This window comes from Gopherus flavomarginatus, chromosome 3, assembly GCF_025201925.1.
Source record: "Gopherus flavomarginatus isolate rGopFla2 chromosome 3, rGopFla2.mat.asm, whole genome shotgun sequence".
In the NCBI taxonomy this organism is placed as follows: Eukaryota; Metazoa; Chordata; order Testudines; family Testudinidae; genus Gopherus; species Gopherus flavomarginatus.
Genome location: NC_066619.1, coordinates 282,133,353 through 282,154,818, shown reverse-complemented (window position 1 = coordinate 282,154,818; position 21,466 = coordinate 282,133,353). Strand labels below are relative to the sequence as shown.

The following is a 21,466-nucleotide window of genomic DNA, read 5'->3' as shown; positions in this document are numbered from 1 at the left end:
ATCTGAATTAAAGGAATGCAAAGACTGGTATCTTAAAAATAATACACTTTTGTCCTTGTCAATTAAATTCTCTATTTCTAAAGAAATTGGACAGGGATTAAGGTTTTATGGAGCAAATATGGGCTCCAGTGACATTGATGTAAAATTTGCTGATCAAAAATGTTTCTTGTCTATTTCCAGTATGTGGTGATAATGGCACTGCTTCTGATGCTAATTTGTAACTAAAGGTGATGGGATGAAGTGATGTAAGAGAGAGCGGTTTTCTAGCATGTTGTGTGGAGTGTGATTGATGCATCTCAGTGCTATCTGCAGTGGGGTTAAACAGTGTGGCCTCTCTTTAGTTAGCATACCCCTTTGACTGAGGGAATTTTAGACTGCTAGCTGAGAATATTCTGCATGCATCTGAGAGTCTGGTGTTTGTTTACTTACCTATCGACTTGTTTGCAGTGTGACCTGCTCTGTAGAGGCGTGTTTTATTTCTAGTTTTTCTTTTAAAGATGCCACCTGTTATATCTATCAGGTAAGCTGCTGCAGAGAAAAACTGTTCATGTTTGGTGCGCCTTCCCTAATAAGGATATTCTTGGGAACCTAGGTTCTATTCTCTTCTATTAAACAAAACAAATCAACAAACCAGCCAGAGAGGCATCTAAAAACAAAAAGCCTTTTTTGAGTGATTATCATCCTTGGTAAGTCTGCACGTACGTTCACTACAATATAGGTTTAAATGTAACACTTTAAAATGTCCATTATTTATCATGAAAGCTTGAAAGAGAGCAGAGAGCCTGGTATGTTGAAACCTTATATTGGCATACTTGTATGTGCGTTATTTAGTTCTGCATTACAGTAAACAAATTTGGCACAGTAACCAGAGCTGGCTAAAGTACCTCTCAGATCTGTGTCAGCATATAGTGTACTTGTTGGTATGCAACTGTCTGCAGAAGACTGTGCAGAGACACCAAGCTTCAGTTTTCTGTTTAGAAATTAAAGAGCTGAATATAGAGGAAGATATAGTCTGTACCCAAGGAGTTTACAATTGAAGGGCAAACTCCTGCCATTTAAATTGATGGGAGTTTTGCCATTTACTTCAGCTGCCCATGTTAGCAAGATAGCATGCCAATAGATGAAAGACATGAGATCTGACCAACAGAACATTGTGTGACCAGGAGAAGGAATCGTCAGAAAGTAGGGCAGCACTTATTTTCTGATTAATTGATGGGCTGTACCATGTTTTATTTAGTTTTTGCGTTATATACCTGCCAAGGCAAGTCTGTTTTTATTTATCTGTCCTAAATTATTGTGCTGTTGCACATTTCATACTAGAGATGCCTGTGTTTCAGTGATGGATTAAGTAATTCTTGTGTAGTTTCAATGTTAATTTTACATTTGTAAAACGCTTTGGGATTAAAGGTGTTCTGTAAATGTAGGATCATTATCACAATTAACATCAACTTTTATACATGATTGAAAACGTTAAAAAAGATGAGATTTTTACCTGGTGGCTTTACTGGTAAGTAACTGGTCGGGTTTTAGAACTCTAAAGATTTCTCCCCTATCCTTCCACCCTTACTTCGAGCACAGTTGCAAGCAGCCTTACCAGTTTTTGTAAAACAAAAGAATGTTCCTATGGAATACATGCATATTTTAATAGGAAAAAGATGACGTATATCTGGAGAGGGAAAAGTTATTGCTAGTTAATAGTGGCTTTTTAAGCTCTGGATATTTTTTTGAATTCTGTTTTAATTTTCTTGTCAGTATGACATTGGCTTGCAGAAAGAGCACTGTTGCAGATGTAATGCTTAGATTGCTGTTGGAAAGATTTGTTTCCTAGTGGGGAAAAAAGAGAACTATTGAATGTGAGAATTAAAATCACCAAACTTTAATTGAAGACTTTTCTCATGTATCAGTTTAAAGAATGGCTTTTTGCTTTGCTTTTATCAGTAATTGAATCTTTCTTTGATTTGTGTGTGAAGCATATGTGCACTTAGAATCATAGAATATCTGGGTTAGAAAGGACCTCAGGAGGTCATCTGCTCCAACCCCCTGCTCAAAGCAGGACCAGTCCCCAACTAAATCATCCACTTGGCTTCTTAAACTCTGTTGGAGTGGAACAAGGGAGAATTTTTATGTGCCCAGTTTTATTTCTTAAAGTGACAGCTATGGCATCGCAAAATGTCTGACAGCAATAGTGTCCTATAGTATCCAGTCAGGTCCTAAGTAGCTAGTGGCTTAACCATATTAATATTTGTTATTTATTACTGTCTGGAGGCCCCAGTTGGGGATCTGAGTTCTGCTGTGCTGGACACAGTACAAATGAGAAGTAAGAAGACAGTCTCTGTTCCAAACACTTTATAATCTAGGCTTATAACAAGATGGGACAGGATGGATGAAACAAACGGCCGGTGGGGTAGGGAAGTGGGAGAGCACTCCTCTCTATCTCAAGAAAATCTAGATATTGTCTATTTTATTACAAACCAAACCCTGAAGAATACTGTCAGAAAGGTAAATTACGGTGGTGGTATTGTATACTGTGGCATTGAAACTGAACTGACTGCTTTTCTGGCATACATGAAGGCCAGTCTTGTTATGTTTACAGTCATATTAGCAGTTGTTGTCCAGAATGTGTGTATTTTCTGTGTGATGGCAAAAATAGGGTTATTGTCAACTTTAGTCCTTACTTCAATTGTTAAATTCTTATTGCACAACTTATTTTTTTTCCAAGAATCTTTATGGTTTTTTTGCATTTACAGGATCCGCGGCGAAACAATTCAGAGACTACATCGAGTCACAGCCATAGTCAGAGGCAGAACACAGGACACTTCAAATCCCCAGCTGGCAAACAGTTGCAAATTGACAGCCAGACACAAGATTTCAAACTTAATGAGTCTCTAGAGTCTAACACAAGACAGGTCACACCAATATATAGAAGTGACCCTGCTGATTATTCACCACTAGACGATGCACAGTTTAAAGCTTTGAATACTATCCAAAAACATACCCACCATCAACTGCAGATGCTCAGAGCTAATTCCTTTGATGCTAGCATTGAGCTCCACACACCCTTGTGTAAAAATATGGACAAATGTTCAATGGGATTGGTGGATGCCTCCAGTGCACCAACAGAAGAGGACATGATTCTTTCATCTCAGAAGAAGCTGTCTACAGAAAAACCTTCTGTAGAAGTTGCCAAGCAGATTACTTCCATCACTTTTGCATCCCGTAAACTTTCCCAGTCTCCGGTAGCTTCTACTGTCCTTAGTGCCAGTCTCAGTGAAGATACTCTTCATGGTATAATGCCTTTTGAAATTGCATCTGTTAGTGCTAAAGAGCAGAGACCTGGCAAGCAACAAGTGGAAAGTCCTAAATCATGTCCTTCATCAAGCCCAACAGCCACTCACTCACTTGATAATGATTTTAAATTTAGTGCAGATAAAGACAGGTTTCAGCATATGCCCATTCCTGTTAGCAAACTTGGAACTTCTCAAGAAAAAGACATTTTTTCAGGTCAGGGTTCTAAAACCACATACACTGACCAAGGACTTACTCTAGTTGCAGATAGTGTTGAGGAAGCTGAATCTTCCACTCACAATATGCTTGGGTTGGGCAGACATAGTGCCAGATTTTCTGGGGTTGATCATGATATGAAATTTGATCAAGAAGTAAATAGATGTTATCAGCCTCTTTCTGTGAGTCCTCATCAGCAAGGAAAGATGAATCTGTACAGCCAGGTTCCATTTGCAGATAGCTCAGAAGGTCCAGTTCATAGCCTACGAACCCTTTTGCTTAAAGACCATGATAATTTGTTGGAAAAGGAGGATAAACTGTCTTCTGATATGTTCTCTGTCAGCCGGACAGATGTTGAGACCGGACATGCCAATGTGGTACATTGTTCCTTCCCAGATAAAACTTTAACCGCCATGCCTGAACCTCCTTCATCTCCAACCAGGAAAGCACTGTCTTGTGTCCACATAACTCTCTCCCCAAAACGCAATACTTCAGAACCGTTCAGTATATTGGATACTGAAGCTGAAATAAGAGCTAATGACAGACTTAAGACTGATGCTCAACAAATGCTTTCAAGCTCTCCTCCCAAAATTTTGTTAGAATCTGCCTCTAAATTATTAACTACTAAATCTATCCCAAAGGATCAAGGTTCTTCATATTTCCTAAAACCCTTATCTTCACAAGATTTAAGATATATACCTCTGGAAAGTAGCCAGAGGGTACCATTCTCAATGCAGGCTCACACCAGAGTTTTGGATTCATGTGGACATAATCTGCAGGATAATTTCAAAACCACAGTTTCTGCACAAACTGGAAAGGCAACATCTGATGCCATAACTCAGATAACAACAGAAAGTCCTGAAAAGACAACATTTTCAGCAGAGATATATGTTAGTACTGAAGAGGGTGAAACCGGTACCATTGGGTCCTCTCACCAGAGGGTATCTGAAATTGCTAACCTAGCAACTTCATCTCTGAACCACATTTTTCCTGCCCACAGGCCAGCTGGTGAGAAAATCAAAGTGTCTTCCATGAATCTACAATCTTTCCTCTTCCACACGTCACGTCAAATGTTTTGATTCTTGTGCACTTAGTGGGAGAAACACAAAGGGTTGTTTTTTTTAAATGCACTTATTTTTAATATTGATATTTAAAATGATGCATATTAGAAAACATAAGGGTGCTCACAGACTTATGAGTTGGCAGGTAACTAATCGGATATTACTCTGTGGGCAAAATAATTTATTTACACAGCTACTGAGAGACAATGTGGTAGTGATGATATATACCCCAATAAAATCTGAACTAATGTGGCAGATTAACTCACATTGGTGCAGGCAGTGCAAATTGTACCTCTTTGCACCAGTGATTGTTGCTGCACAATACAGATGTATGTAGACTCATTCAGTTTCTATAATATTTCCTCTGTTCCAAACTCTGGGTCTGTACTCCTCTTTGAGATGTTGTGTAAAGTGACATCAGTCAATTGTGTGCATATGGAGTGAGAAGAGATCAGATGCCTTCAATATGTTTAAATGGGAATACAAAGATATATCTTTTCAGTTACACCTCTGCCTCGGTATAACGTGACCTGATATAACACAAATTCGGATATAACGTGGTAAAGCAGTGCTCTGGGGGTGAGGTGGGGGGTGTGAGGCAGGGCTGTGCACTCTGGTAGATCAAAGCAAATTCAATATAATACGGTTTCACCTATAACATGGTAAGATTTTTTGGCTCCTGAGGACAGCGTTACATCGAGGTAGAAGTGTACTTGAACAATTGTTTATCTTCACTATTAAGATGCACTAAGTGCTCCAGTGCTTGCCACCTGCAGCAAACAGAATCTTCCAGTGGAGTTGCACCATAGTCGCACATTATATTTGTTGACCTAAACACAGGCAGGTGATTTCATTACGCATTGTGAGCAATGGTGGTATGTGAATGAGCATTTTTAATTTATTACAGGTCTCACTAGTCACACATTTTATTAATCTTTAAGGACTGTTATAAATGATTAAGCCATCCTTTCTAGCTATTAGCAGGTCAGCTTTCTAACTGGCAGGTAGACTCCTTTCTGATAATTCTTTTAAATGAGCGTATTCTCTAGGGCAGGGGTTCTCAAGCTTTTTCTTTCTGAGGCCCACCCCTACATGCTGTAAAAACTCCACAGCCCACCTACGCTACAACAACAGTTTTTCTGCATATAAAAGCCCAGGCCAGTGTTAGGGAGCAGCAAGCAGGGCGATTAGCTGGGGTCCCATGCCACACAGAGCCCCACGAAGCTAAGTTGCTCAGGTTTTGGCTTCAGCCCTGGGTGATGGGATTTGGGGCCCCAGGCTTCAGCACTGTGCATCATGGCTTTGGCTTTCTGCCCTGGACTCCAGAGTGTCTAACACCTGCCCTGCTTGGTGAACCCTGTAAACCTGCTCACGGCCCCCCAGGGGACCCCAGACCCCTGGTTGAGAACCGCTGCTCTAAGGAAATAGTAAACTGCAAATTGAACATAATCTATGCAGCACATCTTCAGAATCTCTTTGAGTCCTTATCCATGATCTCTGCTTTATTACAGTATTAGGCTTTGCTGATTTCTGTTAATTGCACTGCTCTCCATTTCTGCAGATCAGCCTCTGTTGCTGCCATATAAGCCTTCTGGAAGTTCTGACATGTACTATGTTCCCCATCCAATGAAAGGACCCAAAATATCTCCTGTCAGGTCAGAGACCACTATTGAGAGCTCTCACTCAGGTATTTACATTTCTCAAAACTTTTACAAAACTGAGCCAAATTCTATCCTGCGTTTGAATGCATAGTTCTGAGCTCTTGCTGTAGTCAATGGGGCCAAGTATGCATAATCCAATTGCAGAATGTCCCAATGAGTTAAATTCAGCTCTGTTACAACATGCAGATCTTGAGTAACTCCACTGATTTTTAATAGTTACTTTATCTGGATTTACTCTGTATAACTATGAGTAGAATCTTGTCCCAGTATATTTACGCCACTTGTGTTTTTTAGCTTTGTAACATAAAGATGTGACATCCTGGATTTGAAAGATGTGGTCTAGACTTCTCTAGTCAGAGACTTCATTACCTCTGTCTGTTGGGACTGAAAGGAGAAATATGTATGTGTTTCACACAACCTGACAGATTTTCCTTCAGTTCTCTTTCCACTTGGAATTGCTTCTTCATTGGGCCTGTTCAATTTCTTCAGCGGTCCTCCCATCCATCCTGATCTAGTTCCCGGCTTTAAATCTCCCCTTGAAATGTTCCTTTTCTCTTTAGCTTGTTATGGATGCTTTCTGAAGTGTAATGTGATACCATGTATTAAGGAAGGTATATCATAGTTTTTAAGGTAGCCCCAAGTTAGGTGAGTTCAGATTAGAAACTTGTTTTTTCTTTAATGTGTTTAATGGTTGTGTTTCAAAACCTGCTAGTGGTGTGGAAGAAAGAGAATGATTCATCAACATATTTTGCCCTGCTTCTCTCTAAATACGGTTGCTATGTATAGCATATGCTGCTGATAACAGATAATATAGGCCTGATTTTCAGGTTTACTTCAACCTGGTCTCCCTTTTGGCACCCACAGAAATTTTCAGCCACAGTTAATGTTCTGAAGATGTTGTCTTAACTCCCTGATATACAGGTACACTGGATAATAAATACAGATACAACTGTGTCCACAGTTATTTTATCTATAAAATTACAGAAGTAAAAGCAAAGGTCAGGCTTTCAGATCCATCTCCACATGTTTCCTAATCTTCACCCATTCTGTCTGCTGTAATGTAAGGGAGAAGGGAGAGGTAGATGTGATGTGTGTGCTTTTTAGGAACAAAGGTGCTAACAGTGCAAATGCAATGTAGACACGACACAGCTCAGGTTCTAGGAAACGCGCAACAGTATTTTTAAAAATCTGATTTTAAATTCCCTACTGCAGTCAAGACTCGTAGTTCATGAGAAATATCTGAAGAAAATTGAGTTGAATAAGGCCACTGAATGTAACTGTATAGTGTTGCAAAGAATATAAATCAGTTAACTGTGTCTTTAGGCTTTCAGACTCGTATGACGCAGAAATGTGGTACTATGGGAACTCTGCTGGAAAAATGTATTGTTGTTTGAGCTATTGTTTAGAGGCTGTGCAGACCTAGTTATGTAGCTAAACCAGCATTCTACGACTAGAAAAAAATCCCTCTAACTGCTGTTGCATACTTCTGTCAACTTGCTTCATCACTTCTCTGTACAGATCCCAGAAAATGACTGTTTGCGTCAGTCAATGCAAATATTTAAAATTGAATATGAAGATCAGCAGGAGGGAGTCTGGACTCCAGAGTGTGTGACCTTAATCTCTGTGAGCCTATCAGTAGTAAAATGGGTATAATACTTGCCTACCTCAGAGGGAAGCATCTTTTGATCATGGGATCAGAGGCGCTATAGAAAAAATTACATACTGATAAGCTGCTGGTTTTATTTCACAAGAACTATGTTGTTCATTAGTTGAATGCACTACTAATAATTCCTTACTCAGGCAATAAATTAAACTCCCTATGTTAGCTGCCTTTTAGTGATTTGCTTCAACGTGAAAGCTCTAGGTCAGTGGTGGGCAACGTGCAGCCTGTCAGAGTAATCCGCTTGTGAGCCGTGAGACAGTTTGTTTACACTGACCGTCCACAGGCACGGCCGCCCGCAGCTCCCAGTGGCCATGGTTTGCTGTTCCTGGCCAATGGGAACTGCATGAAGCAGCGGCCAGCATGTCCCTGTGGTCTGCGCCAGTTCCCGCAGCTCCCATTGGCTGGGATTGGGGAACTGTGGCCACTGGGAGCTGCCGGCGGCCGTGCCTGTGGACGGTCAATGTAAACAAACTTGTCTTTCCGCCCGCCAGTGGATTACCCTGACAGGCCGCAGGTTGCCCACCTCTGCTCTAGGTTGTGGCCTGGTTTGGCCTGTTCTTAAAACTGTACCCTCTTCGTGCTGCTTTCCTTTAACCTCTTACTCGTTATCATAAACTACTGTGAACATGTTGCTTGTTTTCTTTATAGGATCAAATGATGCTGTTCCTCCAAATTTTCCAGCAAAGGTACTTGGCTCCATGGATGAGAATCCTCTAGACATTGTAGCTATTAAACATAAAGAGGGTATCTACAGTAAGAGGTCTGAGCCTAAGGTGGCGTGGGCAAAAGAAAAAAAGACACCACAGGAAGCTACTACAGGTAATTAGATTGCCCATGTGCATTTCTCTTTTCTGTATCTCTTACAGGTATAGCCTTTTGTTTTATTTAAAGTGAATTTAGTGATGTATTATACTATCAGGGGTTCGGCTCTGGTTGCTACAGTTTCAAGCTCAACAGAGTGAAAGTCACCTCTGTTACTTGTTTCACATTTAGAGCCTTTAGGAACACATGAAGACCGAGGATAGTAACCACACACGTTCACAAGTACAAGATCTAATCTGTTTCACAAGTTTTATTAAAACAATAAGTAAACTTACAATCACCTATGCATATAGGAAGCCCATAACAAACTATGCAATTATAACTGTAGTCCTACTCACATCCTCAACGATATTCTGAGGGTCTGATGGATGGCTTGCCAATTGATCATCAGGAGAGAGGGGGTTCCTGTTGGAGTTTTCCTGTAGGTAACTCATTTTACCCAATCTAGGCACCCTCTCTTATCATGTGATTCTGTCTACACCTAATACTGTGTGCATCTGCATGAAGATGTCAACACTTGTTTTCGTTATTTGTGTTAGCAGCAGAGTCCTGTGGCACCTTGTAGACTAACAGATGTATTGGAGTATGAGTTTTTGTGAGTGAATACTGACTTCGTCAGATGCATCACCCACGAAATCTCATGCTCCAATACGTCTGTTAGTTTATAAGATGCCACAGGACTCTTTGCTGCTTTTATAGATCCAGACTAACACGGCTACCCCTCTGATACTTATCTGTGTTGTGCCCCCCAATAATATTGGGGTGCCCCGTTTTTCATAGGTTGTTTTATTCTCATTAGCATCTACACAAAACATGTACCCTGATGTCAGGACATATTTTGGAAGAGATATTACAACAGGGTATCAGTACCTCATGGTCTTGAACAGTACCTTGTTGTCAATTTTTGTAACACCATCTGTTGGCACATCTTTCTCATGATCCTGTGGCATAGGGTCAGACTTTGGTCACTTACTTACGTCAAGCAGTTCTTAAACATATATGGCCTAGAATGACTACGCTAAAATCTTACAGGCCTCAGCCTGTAGGCCTTGAGTTTCAGCCCTGTTTTACTTAGATACCTAATGCATTCTTATCAGTTCTAAATACTTACCAGTCTTATACTTCTATAATCCTGCAACTTAAATCTATTAATTTTATGTAACATAGTATATGAGTTAATCATAACATCATACAGTACAACAATATATGATAAAATGAACTAATTGGCTACACAGGAGAGTGTGTGGTTAGCACAGGACTAGGAGTTGTTCTCTTACTGATTCTCATGATCATGTTATTTATCTCTCTCTGTCCCTCAGATCCCCCAGTAGCACAATAGATATAATTACAGTTAACAACACACAAGGGGTGCTGAAGCTCAGTTAAGGTTTAGTAAAATGCCTTGAGGTCATCCAATAAAAGGCACACTTAGTGCAAAGTATTCTCAGTCAAGTGTGGAAAATGATCCTGAGGTTGCTGAATAGCAATTTCTTGGTAACTAAAATGTGACAGGATGGCTCAATAGACTAATTAGACTTTTTGTCTATGTCCAAGGATACCTGATGTCACATTGCCAGGTATTGATTTATCTCTGTAAGTGTTGAATATTAATATCTGTTGGGTTAACTGTGTCTTTTTTTCCTCTCTTTCACCCTCCGCCCCGCTTGGGTTGGCTAATATTAAAACTAGAAACTGATTTCTAGAGGCAGAAGCCCAAGTTTATCATTGCAGCACTGTGCTACAGGGGACACTGCACCATTGGAAACATTATTCTTTGATGAAATTAAGTGCATTTTTTTTTATATATTGATATAATGCATGAAGTGTCAATTATCCCATGGCAGTAGCTAAAATTAGTCTTGATCTACATTACAGATCTTGCTCCTATTTGAGTTGTTGGGAGTTTACCAACAGTACGAGTAGGATCAGGGCTTTCATTGACGTCAGTGGAAACTGCTCTTCCTTGTTCCTGGGCAAAATTTCTCCTATGCTTTTTACTCTAAGTGAAAAAATTGCTGAGTGGCTGCCATTTCCACTGCATGCAGATATCCATTCCACTAGAGTTCTACTTAGTGCTCTGTACAGCATTTTGAAATACTCTTTGTACCAAACAAGAACAGAAAAAGTTACAATGAGGTAATGTAATTATGTCCATTAATGAGGGATGAGACCAGAAACACATGAGCGCAAAGTGGGTTCTGAATTACGTGTCTGATTTCTCTGGAGCCTGTTTTTTCCTCTTAATATCACATAAACTTGTTAAATGAAGATCTTCAATGCAGTGGATGCTTATGGAGTACTTCAGTGTAATTTATTGTATTCCTGAGCAAGTAGACAGTCCAACCTGACTGGGGTGAGGTCATTCCAGGAGACCAGGCTAGTACATCAGTGAATGTTCTTCTTGATCATTTTCGCTTGGGGAGAAATCTTCCTTAAAGCTTTTCTGCTCCTTGAGTGGAAATTGTTTTGAGTTTTAAATATCCATGTGTATGATATAGTGAAATATCCTCTCATATTTACCGTGCTTGCTTGGTAAGCGCATCTGGGACTACAGCTCCCATACATTGAATTTGTGTAGTGTTTCCCTTCACTCCTACAACATGTGATCCTCTCTTTAAAAAAGGTAATAGCTGGCCTCCCAGTCTGTTTTCTGTGTGGTGTTCTTTGTAAAATGCTTGGCTACAGGGGTAAAAAGGATGAGATAAGGGAATGACCCTTTCTTTCTTGAGGAAGAACAATACTAGACAAAAAGACCAGTCTTTGAGGAAAGCCAGAAGTAAACCAACCCCGTTCAGACCAATGGTTCTACTTCCAGCAAAACATGTTGGTCTCCCATTGGCCACTTCCTTAATCACCTTACAAGTATTGTACTAATACCCATCTTCTCCAGTTTAACTAGTAATTTCCCATGTGGTACCATATCAAACGTTTTACTGAAATCCAGACAGACTATGTCTACTGTATTTTCCTTGTCTAAAAAATTAGTTATCTTATCAAAGAAAGATATTGAGTCAGTGCGGCATGATCTACCTTTGATACATCCATGTTGCATTTTATCCCATTTTCCTTTTACTTCTATGTCTTTAATTATTCCTTCAGTCAAACTCTGTTCTAAAGCTTTGCATATCATTGAGGTCAGACTAATGGATCTGTAGTTTCTGGCTCGCTTTCCTCTTCCCTTTCCTAAATATAGTACTACGTTTGCTATTCTCCAATCATATGGTACCACCCCCACTTTGACAGGTTTATGAAAAATCCTTGCTATCAGACTAACAATTTCATGTGTCAATTCCCCCTCCTCCTTGACTCCCCCATCTCCCCAGACCTCAGTATATTAAGCTCTTTGAATTTTGTTTCCACCTCAGATGTGGTAGTTTGTTTCAATATGCTCATTCCCATTAACCATCTTGCCTTTGCCCCCGTGTTCTACATCATCAAGTTATTGAAACCAGGCAAAATAAACATTTAGTTTTGGGGCCACACCTAGATTATCCTTAGTTTCTACTCCATCCTCACTACACATCACTTGTTTTTTTTCCTTCCTCCTTTTTATTTATATGGCTAAAGAACCTTTTACTCTTTGTTTTAATTTCCTTTGCAAAGTCTAACTCAGGTTGACTTTTGGCAATTTTCACTTTAACCCTACATTTTCTGACCTCCAAGATGTATCTTTTTTTGCTGATCCATCCCCTATTTAATTCCTTGTAGGCTCTTTACATACTCATAAATACCCTTTTAGAGATGATTATTCATCCAGTTAAGTCTGGAGCCTTTCCTTACAAGCATTTTCTCTTTTGCTTGGGATGCATATTCCTGCTAGAGCACAGTGCATGCGTACAAAATACATTCATGTTAATTATAATCTCATTTATAAAATACATTGTATAGTTATTTGAAAAAACAGATCATTCTAAAAAAAAATAATTTTTTTTTTTTTTTGAGATATACCTATCTCAGAGAACTGGAAGGGACCCTGAAAGGTCATTGAGGCCAGCCCCCTGCCTTCACTAGCAGGACCAAGTACTGATTTTTGCCCCAGATCCCTAAGTGGCCCCCTCAAGGACTGAACTCTCAACCCTGGGTTTAGCAGGCCAATGCTCAAACCACTGAGCTATCCCTCCCCCCCCCCCCACATGCATTATCTTTTGGTGAAATTTCCTTGCAGCTGTTCTACTTCGGGCTGAGTAATCGCATCAGATTTTACAAGCTAAGACTTGGTCGATACTTCTGTGGGATACCTCCAGGATGTACACAGGGTGATACAGGAGGTAGCATCACTTACACGTGGTATTCTTTTAAGTTAGTGGCATGGCATTGTATGTTAGGGGTTTTGTCCTTTAGAAGAGCGATAAAACTGAGTTTCTGGGTTCTTGTCATTGAAAACCTTACGGCAGTTTTTGTAAGAGTAAATGTTAACCTCAGCATCCTGTCCATAGGCCAGTTTAGGAAATTACGTACTGCATGTTTAAATTCCTCCTGCAGTTTTAATTGGTATGGTATTCCCCTTCATTTCCTAGCCCAAATGTCTGTATAAAACTGCTGTGCACTGTTCATAACTTTCAGATTCCACCCCAGAGGTGGTTGCATTTCAGCATTCTGTGAAGTGACTCATATATGCCTGTAGTTGGTAAACTGCTTTGGGAGTCCTTTGGAATGAAGAGTTGCCCTATTTACAGAAGCCAGTAGCCCTCATTGTGGGGGGGAAAATAAAACAGCAGTTTTCTTTCTGTTTCAGAGTCTGTGAATCATTTGGAATCTGTAAAAACAACTCATTCAGTTTTCAAGTCAGCCCAGTTTTACCTTCACCACCCAGTGCCCCTGCAACATGAGAGTTACTTCCTCTCTAATGATGAGCCTTCAGATGAGTGCACTGATATTGGACACACTAGACCTTCTTCAAGAGATTTCTTCGAAAACTGGAGAGCTGCAAAGAAAGATAAACACTCCTTCTCTGTTTACCCTCAAATGCATGAGGAGGATGAATTCTCCCCACTGACTGCAGAAGTGGATTATAGCAAGGTGGAGGACTTGAGATTCAACGCACCTTTGGGGAATGAAGCTTCAGGGAAAGAACTTGTACAAGAGGACCAAAAGAAGGTCAGAGATTATCTGCTATCAAGCAGCCAAAGGACTGACTTAGTCAGGAGACAGAAGACGGATCTGCCACTAAAACAGAGTACCTACTCTACTGGCAGTTTGGATGAGCTTTGGACTAAGTTTTTAGAGCGTCAGAAGAAGCACCACCTCCATAATCTTAAGAGCAGCAATGAGCTGTCCCTAGTGGAACGCCTTGATCGACTGGCCAGAGTCCTCCAGAATCCAGTTAGGCATTCACTAATGCCTACAGAGAATGGCAAGAGCAATGTTGGAGAGAAAACTAGGGGAAGAGAGCAGAAGAAAATAAGACGTCAGGACAAGAAGGTATATGAAAGTAACCTAGAATCTTATAGAAACTTATTGAATGCTGAAGAAAGATCAGATACCAGTTATGATGAAAAAAGACGAGTTGCATCTAGACAACAAAGGGCAGGAGAGAGAACTATCTATCACATGAAGAGATTCTTGAAACAGAAATATTTAGATCCCCTGAGTGACACCTCTTTAGTAGGCATGGTACAATCTACCACCTCTGAACCGGACACCGTGACCCAAACAGAGATGGAAACAACTTCTCAGACTGAGGTGAGCAGTTCCATTTCCACCATTGACACTGCCAGGCTGATCAGGGCTTTTGGGCATGAAAGAGTGCGCTTGTCACCAAGACTGTCCGAACTGTATTGCACCATCAGTCTGCAGAAAAATCGCTCTGAAAAGTGGGACAAGGGAAGAAGTAAAGTAGTGGGCTTGAAATATCCTAAAATGACTTTTGCTGAGCGACACAGAAAAAGAAAAGATACCCAGGTATGTGATCATTTAAACAAAGAGGCAATCTAACCGTTTTTTTTAAATTGCTTTGTTGATGCAATGTCATAAACAGAGTGGAAAACGTAGTAATCGTTCCTTATTTGGAGAATGGTTGACACTGGCCTAGGGAGAGGATTGTCATAGGATAGGCTTCCCTCACCAGTGAGAAAAGTAGCCCACAGAATAAAGTTGTTCTCCCTTTTCCCAGGGCAGCAAAATCAAGTTCTGTTTTTTCTCTCACCTTGTCAAGGTGCATCCTTGCCTCTAGATACCTTTCTTCCTGGACGTAGCTTTGCAGGGGACTTGTACCCTCTTGTACCCCATGTGGTGGCCATTTTCTCTGACACAGTGACCACTCCCATTTGGACCTCCAGCCAAGTCATATAACAGTTCAGTCCTGTTCTTTGGTTTGGCATTTGGTTTCACAAACAAAAAGGTCCTTTGCCCCTCCTGGGCTCAACTTCAATTCTTTTCCCTAGTCAGCTTACTGGCCCCGCACCAGGCTTTTCTCTGCTGCGAGTGCCTTCTGCCCCCCCCAAACCCTAGCTGAGGGCTTCTGTACACTCTAGAGCCCCAACACAGGAATGAAGCCTACTCCTGTAGCTCTGCTTCCTGGCCCTAGCCTCTCCCAAACTAGTGGATCTTCTTCCAGATCCTTCTCAGGAAAAGAGAACTCTCCCTAGCTCCTCTCTCTTGGGTTTCTTCCTCTCTGTTGAGCTGTCTCAGCTCCTTATACAGCTGAGCTTCACCTCCTCTGGCCAGGAGGAAATTAGTTAATCACTTCCCAGGTATGGAGTGTAACTAATTAGGTTCTTGCCCTTGTCTTACAGGCAATGGGGAATTAAGCCCCATCACACCCCTTCATTCACTTCCTTCCTTTGCCTCCTATTTATGTCTGTCAGAGACCCTGTAGAGCAACAAGCTACAAATATATCCGCTCTCCAAACACTTTAATATTCCCTGCCATTTTCCATATTTCTGCAGATGAAACTGGGAAAGCAGGGTTGTGGAATTTGGCTCTAACTGGTGACCCTTGCTATGCTGCCTGCGCAACTTCTGGGAGCCATCAATCCTATTTTGCACAATTGGAATTAATATTGTGTTTAATAATGTAGGTGTATTTAGATGAGAAATCTGAACTTTTTACTTTTCTGATTTATTTTTTGTATCAGTAGAACTGTGGATGTAGATGGCACTTCAGACTGTAAGATTCTCAGGACCATCATCTGTCAATCTGTCCAAAGGCCTGATTCAGAATTCGTTGAAATCAATGGAATCTTTCAGTTGATGTCAATGGACTTTAGATCTGGCCCATAGTTAGGAAGAGAAATAGATAACTATCAAAAATGTGGCGTGATCTTAGGTTTGATGAAGATTACAGTATAGACCGTGATATGTTCTGGTGTTTGTATAGTATATCTTTCTGGTTCCTGCATTTTGTTAATATTAGAATATACTATTTAATTTTTGAGGGAACAAAATGGTGATGTATCAATGTTAATCTATATTTCCATTTTATTAGGATATACTGTCGACTTTTGATGAAAGCAGTTAATCAAAAGTATTTAATGTGTCTCTAGCAGGTTCTTGGGTATTGTTTGGGAAGAAGTGAGCCTTTCAAGGCTCTAGCTTGTTTAAAAAAAAAAAATTACCCCAAATAATCCTGAAGTTACAGTGATAGTCAGAAAAAGGACTCTCTAAAAGTGACATTCAGATCCTATATTTTCTGACACTCAATAACTTTTAGATCAGATGTGCTTGGTTTACAGGTCAGAAACTGATTCCCTCCTTTGCCCCTCTCAACTAGCATCTTAGCAAAGTCCACCCAGGCTTTCTGTTCTTTTTGGTTATTAAACATCACCAGAGAGATAGCTTTGGCGGAATGAACATGGGATTAGGAACTGGGAACTCTTGAGTTTTAATTCTAACTCTGATACTATGGTTTTGGGAAAGTAACTTGATCTCTTTGATGGAGTATGCCTATGTATAAAATAGGGATAAGAATACTGATCAACATCAAATGAGGTTAAGAGAAAGTTGGTTCAGCTATGTACAGTACTTAAAAAAAATTAGACTGTTCTATAACATTTGGCATTTATCATACTTTCAACACTACTTTATAGTGCAGAATGCTGGGGAATGATAAAATATGACATGTCCATACAGCCTGCCTCAGAAAAACCCTCCATATTTTTTGGCCCAGAAAATCTCAAACCAAGATCTATTGACAGTGCAGCCAAGAGAATCTGAGCACCATCATTGCCAGGAGGCGTTGGAGATGGATCGGTCATGTGCTTTGGATGGAAACTGATTCCATCACCAGAGTAGCAATAAGATGGACACCTGAAGGCAAGCGAAAAAGAGGCCGCCCGAAAACAACATGGTGAAGAGCTGTGGAAGCCAAGTTGAAAAACCTGGGGCACAGCTAGAGGGAACCATTGAAAGACTTGCAAGGAACAGACAGGAGTGGAGGAGCTTTGTCACTTCCCTAAATGTCAGCGGCATAATAGGAACATGATGATAACCAAAACCTGAGGCACAGTTTATTTGAATCTTTAGGTAGAATAGAAATCCAGCTTGCCTTTCTATAGCTATATTGGCTATTTAGTGCCAACAGTAGCTAACTTTTGTTTGTTGTAATTAAGATATGCAGGATTCAAAGGCAGACAGGCAGTAGACTATAACCATCATTCTCCTACAGGGGATTGTCCGTATGCGCATTCCACTAATGGTGTGCACGCGACCTGTGCACTTGAGTTTGGAGTCTTTTGGCCAGCATTGTTCGTAGGTTGTACATAAACTCTCAGTGTCTTTTATGCCCTCAAATCAAGGTACAAAGAGTTGAGCACACTAACTGCCATTCAGTTCCTCTCACTGTCTCCTGGCTTCAAGACGGAGCAGCTTGCTGTCAGTGGTTAATGAGCTGCTAGTACCTTTTTCAGACTTGTGTGTAGCGTAGTTAGAAATAGTAATTGCCTTGCTGGCATTTTGTTGATTTTATTAGCTTTGTTTTACCAGACCTAAAGTTTTTCTGCTATGAGATTGGACTCAACCAAATCTCCTGGATTCTGCCCCTCCTGTGAGGATACTGTGCCCTTTAATGTTAGGCACTTAAAATGTTTATTTTGCTTAGGGGAAATTGCATAGTCTTGGAAATTGTGCCATTTGCAGGTGCTTCACAAGTAGTACTTGCAAAGAATAGGGCAGTGTAGCTGCAGATCTACATTATGAGCAAGCCCATTAAGTTGTTACTGGGCATTGGGTTATATGACCCACCTGTACATGATCTCTCATCACTGAAGAGTGTGAGTGTTGGATCTCTGGCCTGATAGGCTTCATCAGTTTTAGCACCAAGATCAACCTAATTTGATACAAAATCATTGTCAGAAAAGATATGGGACACAGATTCTAGAGGCATATCTCCTCTTCCTAAGATCTCCAAAAAGAAGAAAAAAGTGTCCCCTCCTGATCACTCTATTTGTGTGGCTCCCAGCAAAGTTCAAGCTCATCATGGTGCCAGTGCATCAGCGCCGAGAAGAGGTTTCGCAAACAGCACTGCCAAAAGCTCCTATATAGAGGAGCTTGGTTCTTTCAACTTCCCACTCTTCAGCATTGGCACCACCTAAGACTGATGCGGCACCGCATACTCTGGTGCTACAGACTGTGGCACTGCAGCTTCCAGCACTGGCAATGTTGGTACTCAATGTGCAGGCACCATTGATGGGGCATATCTCAGAACCATTCTTATTGTCAACTCCCTGACAGCATGTGGCACCACCAATATTGACAGCTCTGACAGATCTTGCTGTGCTACAATAAAGGGAAGATCCTGCATCCAGATCTGTGATAACTGGGCCTACAATTTATCCTGATTGTAAGCTCAATTGTGAAAAGTGAGTGAAAGTTCATAAAATGTCACAATAACCTGTAACAATAAATGTTGATAGGAAAAGGTATAAAAGGGAGATAGAGTGAGTGAGTCAAAACAAAAAGGTCTGTTGATATAGCTCAAGGACTGTTAAGATCATGCCTGGTAAACAAGAGGAATGCGAGACTGGAAATCAATGGACCAAAATTTATCTGTTGAAAATTAGCTCTAATTGGTGGACACAAGGAGGGGATGGCCTATTCCAATCATCACTCCCCTAGAGGGTCCTTAAAAGAAGAGACTTGGGGCAAAAGTTGTCTAGGAGCAGACACAACTCTTCCAATTGCAGACAGAAAGAAGGGAAAGGAACAAGCTTCACCATTATGGCTGCCACCCCCACAGTCTCCTGGGATCCCTGGATCCATCATGACACCATTTGGCCTTTGTTGTCGTGATTCTGTGAAATGTCCTGACCAGACCCTGCCAGAGAGATGGTACAGATGACATTGCCACCTCCACTGGCTCTGGCTCAGTGGTTCCCAAACTGGGGTTCCCAAAATGTTACAGGGGGTTCTCGGGAAAAAATTCCCTAATGGCATACAGAGCTGTCCCTTGGGACCCCGGGCAGCATGGGGCCAGCAGCCTGGAGCCCCTGGACTTCCAAGGGCTAAGCAGATCAAAACAAGCATATCTATCACACTGTGGAGATTTAAACTTCAAGACTCCTTTTAAGAAATGGGAGGTGGATATTTTTTGCTGTTTTTTAAATTAAATAGGTAACTAGTATTGTTTTTAAAATTATTATGAAGAATCCGTTTAAGCTTTGTACTGTGCATTGTTTGCATGGACTGTTCAAGACCTGAATGCTTGTGTAGGAGGAACTCTTTGAGTTGGCTTCTTAAATACCATCATGCTGTGCCACATCTGATACTCCTTGATGAAACATAGGAGTCTTGTCTTATAACAGGCGTACTCAAAGTGATACAAGCTATGAAAGTGAGATCTTGGAAGAGTTTTGCCATTTTCATACTGTAATAAAATACTGTAATGATAAATAATAATAAATAGTGTGTAATAAGCATGTCATAAAACAAATTTTGTATTTCCAAGGTCACTGCTTTTATAATTTATACTCAGGTAAGGGAGAAAATCTCCGGAAATATTCAATTTTAGGAGGGGATCGTGAGACTTGACATTTTAGTGAAAGGGGTTCATGGGTTGTTAAAGTTTGGGAACCACTGGTTCTGGCTGAATCCTGAGCACCACCTAGGATGTGAGACTCCTCCCCCACCATGTGTCCTTTTTCTTCCCCACCTTATTCTCTTTCTTATCCCTATCTTTTCCCCTTTTGTCTCCTTTCTGGATTAGTTGGCCAAGACTGTATATTTTGCAACACTTTTGTAAGCCTGTGACCAGAGAGGCAGCTAAAAACAATGCCTTAATCAGTCCAATGCTAGTAAGTTTGCCAGGTCTCGGAGTGGTGGAGAAGACCATGTGCTGTGAGGTCACAAGTGAAAATAAATACCAGAGACAAAGCTGCATTTTCTATCTTTGCTGGGTTTTTTTTCTCCCCCCTCTTGTGTGTGTTTGTTTTGCTTTGTCTTTTAGGAAACAGAATCTGACTTCAACAACAGTAATTACAACAGCTCCAACCCATCTCAGCCAACTGTTTCTCTCTTTTCACCCAAACACACAGTTATTACCATCTTTGAAACCATCTAAACGTGTATGGAAAAAAAAAAAGTCTCCGTCCTCCCCCTTCTAAAGACTCATTAAAGCAAAGGGAAAGGGAACAATGTATAATGTTAGAATGAAAACTTTTCTTTATACTTTGTGTTTCAGATGCTTTAAGGCTTTTTTCTTCTTTTTTCTGTATCTTTAATCAAAGGTTAAAAATAATTTTCAGTTGTGTTTTTGCCATGGTACAAAGCAGGCTGAGGTCTCTGCATACCAAACCCCAAACATTGCTTAACACTGCTTAGTGTGTTGTACAGTCCCAGGGTTGTGTTAACACCGTTGACCCTTTGTCTCCATTATTTCCCACAAAATTAAAACAAAAGTCCTTTCTTCTCAGGGCTTTGCTTCTGGATGAATGGCAAAGGTACAGAACTCATGATCTTCACCTTCTGAAATATCTTCGTGAACCATAGAAGAGATTCAGTGAGACAGACTTACCTGACAAAATGGACAAGGTTTTTTGTTGGTGTCTCCAGAAGCCCCTGTATTCACAAGCAACCTCTGTGCCAGAAATCTTAAGACTGCTTGAATTGAAACAGTGTGATCTGTCACTCAGCTCAGTCAGAATTGACCTTGTGGCTATTTTTGCTCATCATCCTTCAGTGGATAGACACACAATGTTATCTCATCCAACTGTGATCAGATTTTGAAAGGTCCTAAGGTGTTTCCACTTGTTAAAGAACCAATGCTACTGTGGGACCTTAATTTAGTTCTTTCAGCGGTGATTGGCCCAGCTTTTAAGCCAATAGTGGTATATTCCTTGTTACACTTATCAGTTAAAACACCATTCTTAGTCACTTAACCTCTGTAAGGAGGATAGGAGAAATCTAAGGATTAGTGGCTGACACTCCTTGTACTCTCTTATCCAGACAATGTACATCTGAGGACACATCCTAAGTTCTTGTTGAAGATGATCAGAGTTTCATCTGAACCAGCAAATTCACCAACATATATTTCTTCTTAGGCCTCACTCTTTAAGTGGAGGTTGTGCTTCTGCACACTCTAGATGTTAGGCATGCCTTGGCATTTTATCTGCAAAGAATGAAAATCTTTAGATCTTTGCCCAGACTCTTTGGCTCCATTGTAGAGAAGGTGAAAATCAAAACCATCTCATCTCAGACTACCAGGGTGGATTTCTCATTGTGTGAGAACTTATGAGGTAACCAAAATGAATTCTGTTATTACTACTCAGAACTTACTTCACCAGAGTTTAGGCAGTCTGAGCAGCGTCATTGAAAAATGTGTCTAT

At 40.6% G+C, this 21,466-nt stretch overlaps 1 protein-coding gene across 6 annotated transcripts in view; it reads left to right on the top strand.

The window, feature by feature from the left end:
• The window catches only part of ALMS1 (ALMS1 centrosome and basal body associated protein), a 146,123-nt gene that overhangs the window by 85,392 nt on the left and 39,265 nt on the right, over window positions 1–21,466 (top strand). For 3 of the 6 annotated variants that reach the window (XM_050943273.1, XM_050943275.1, XM_050943272.1), the window contains exons 9-12: window positions 2,748–4,509; window positions 6,124–6,249; window positions 8,535–8,705; window positions 13,444–14,609. In XM_050943273.1, coding sequence (XP_050799230.1) covers window positions 2,748–4,509; window positions 6,124–6,249; window positions 8,535–8,705; window positions 13,444–14,609 — 3,225 coding nt within the window. Of the gene's footprint in view, window positions 1–2,747; window positions 4,510–6,123; window positions 6,250–8,534; window positions 8,706–13,443; window positions 14,610–21,086; window positions 21,182–21,466 lie in introns of those variants that run through there. The other 3 variants (XM_050943277.1, XM_050943276.1, XM_050943274.1) reach the window with 3 other exon arrangements.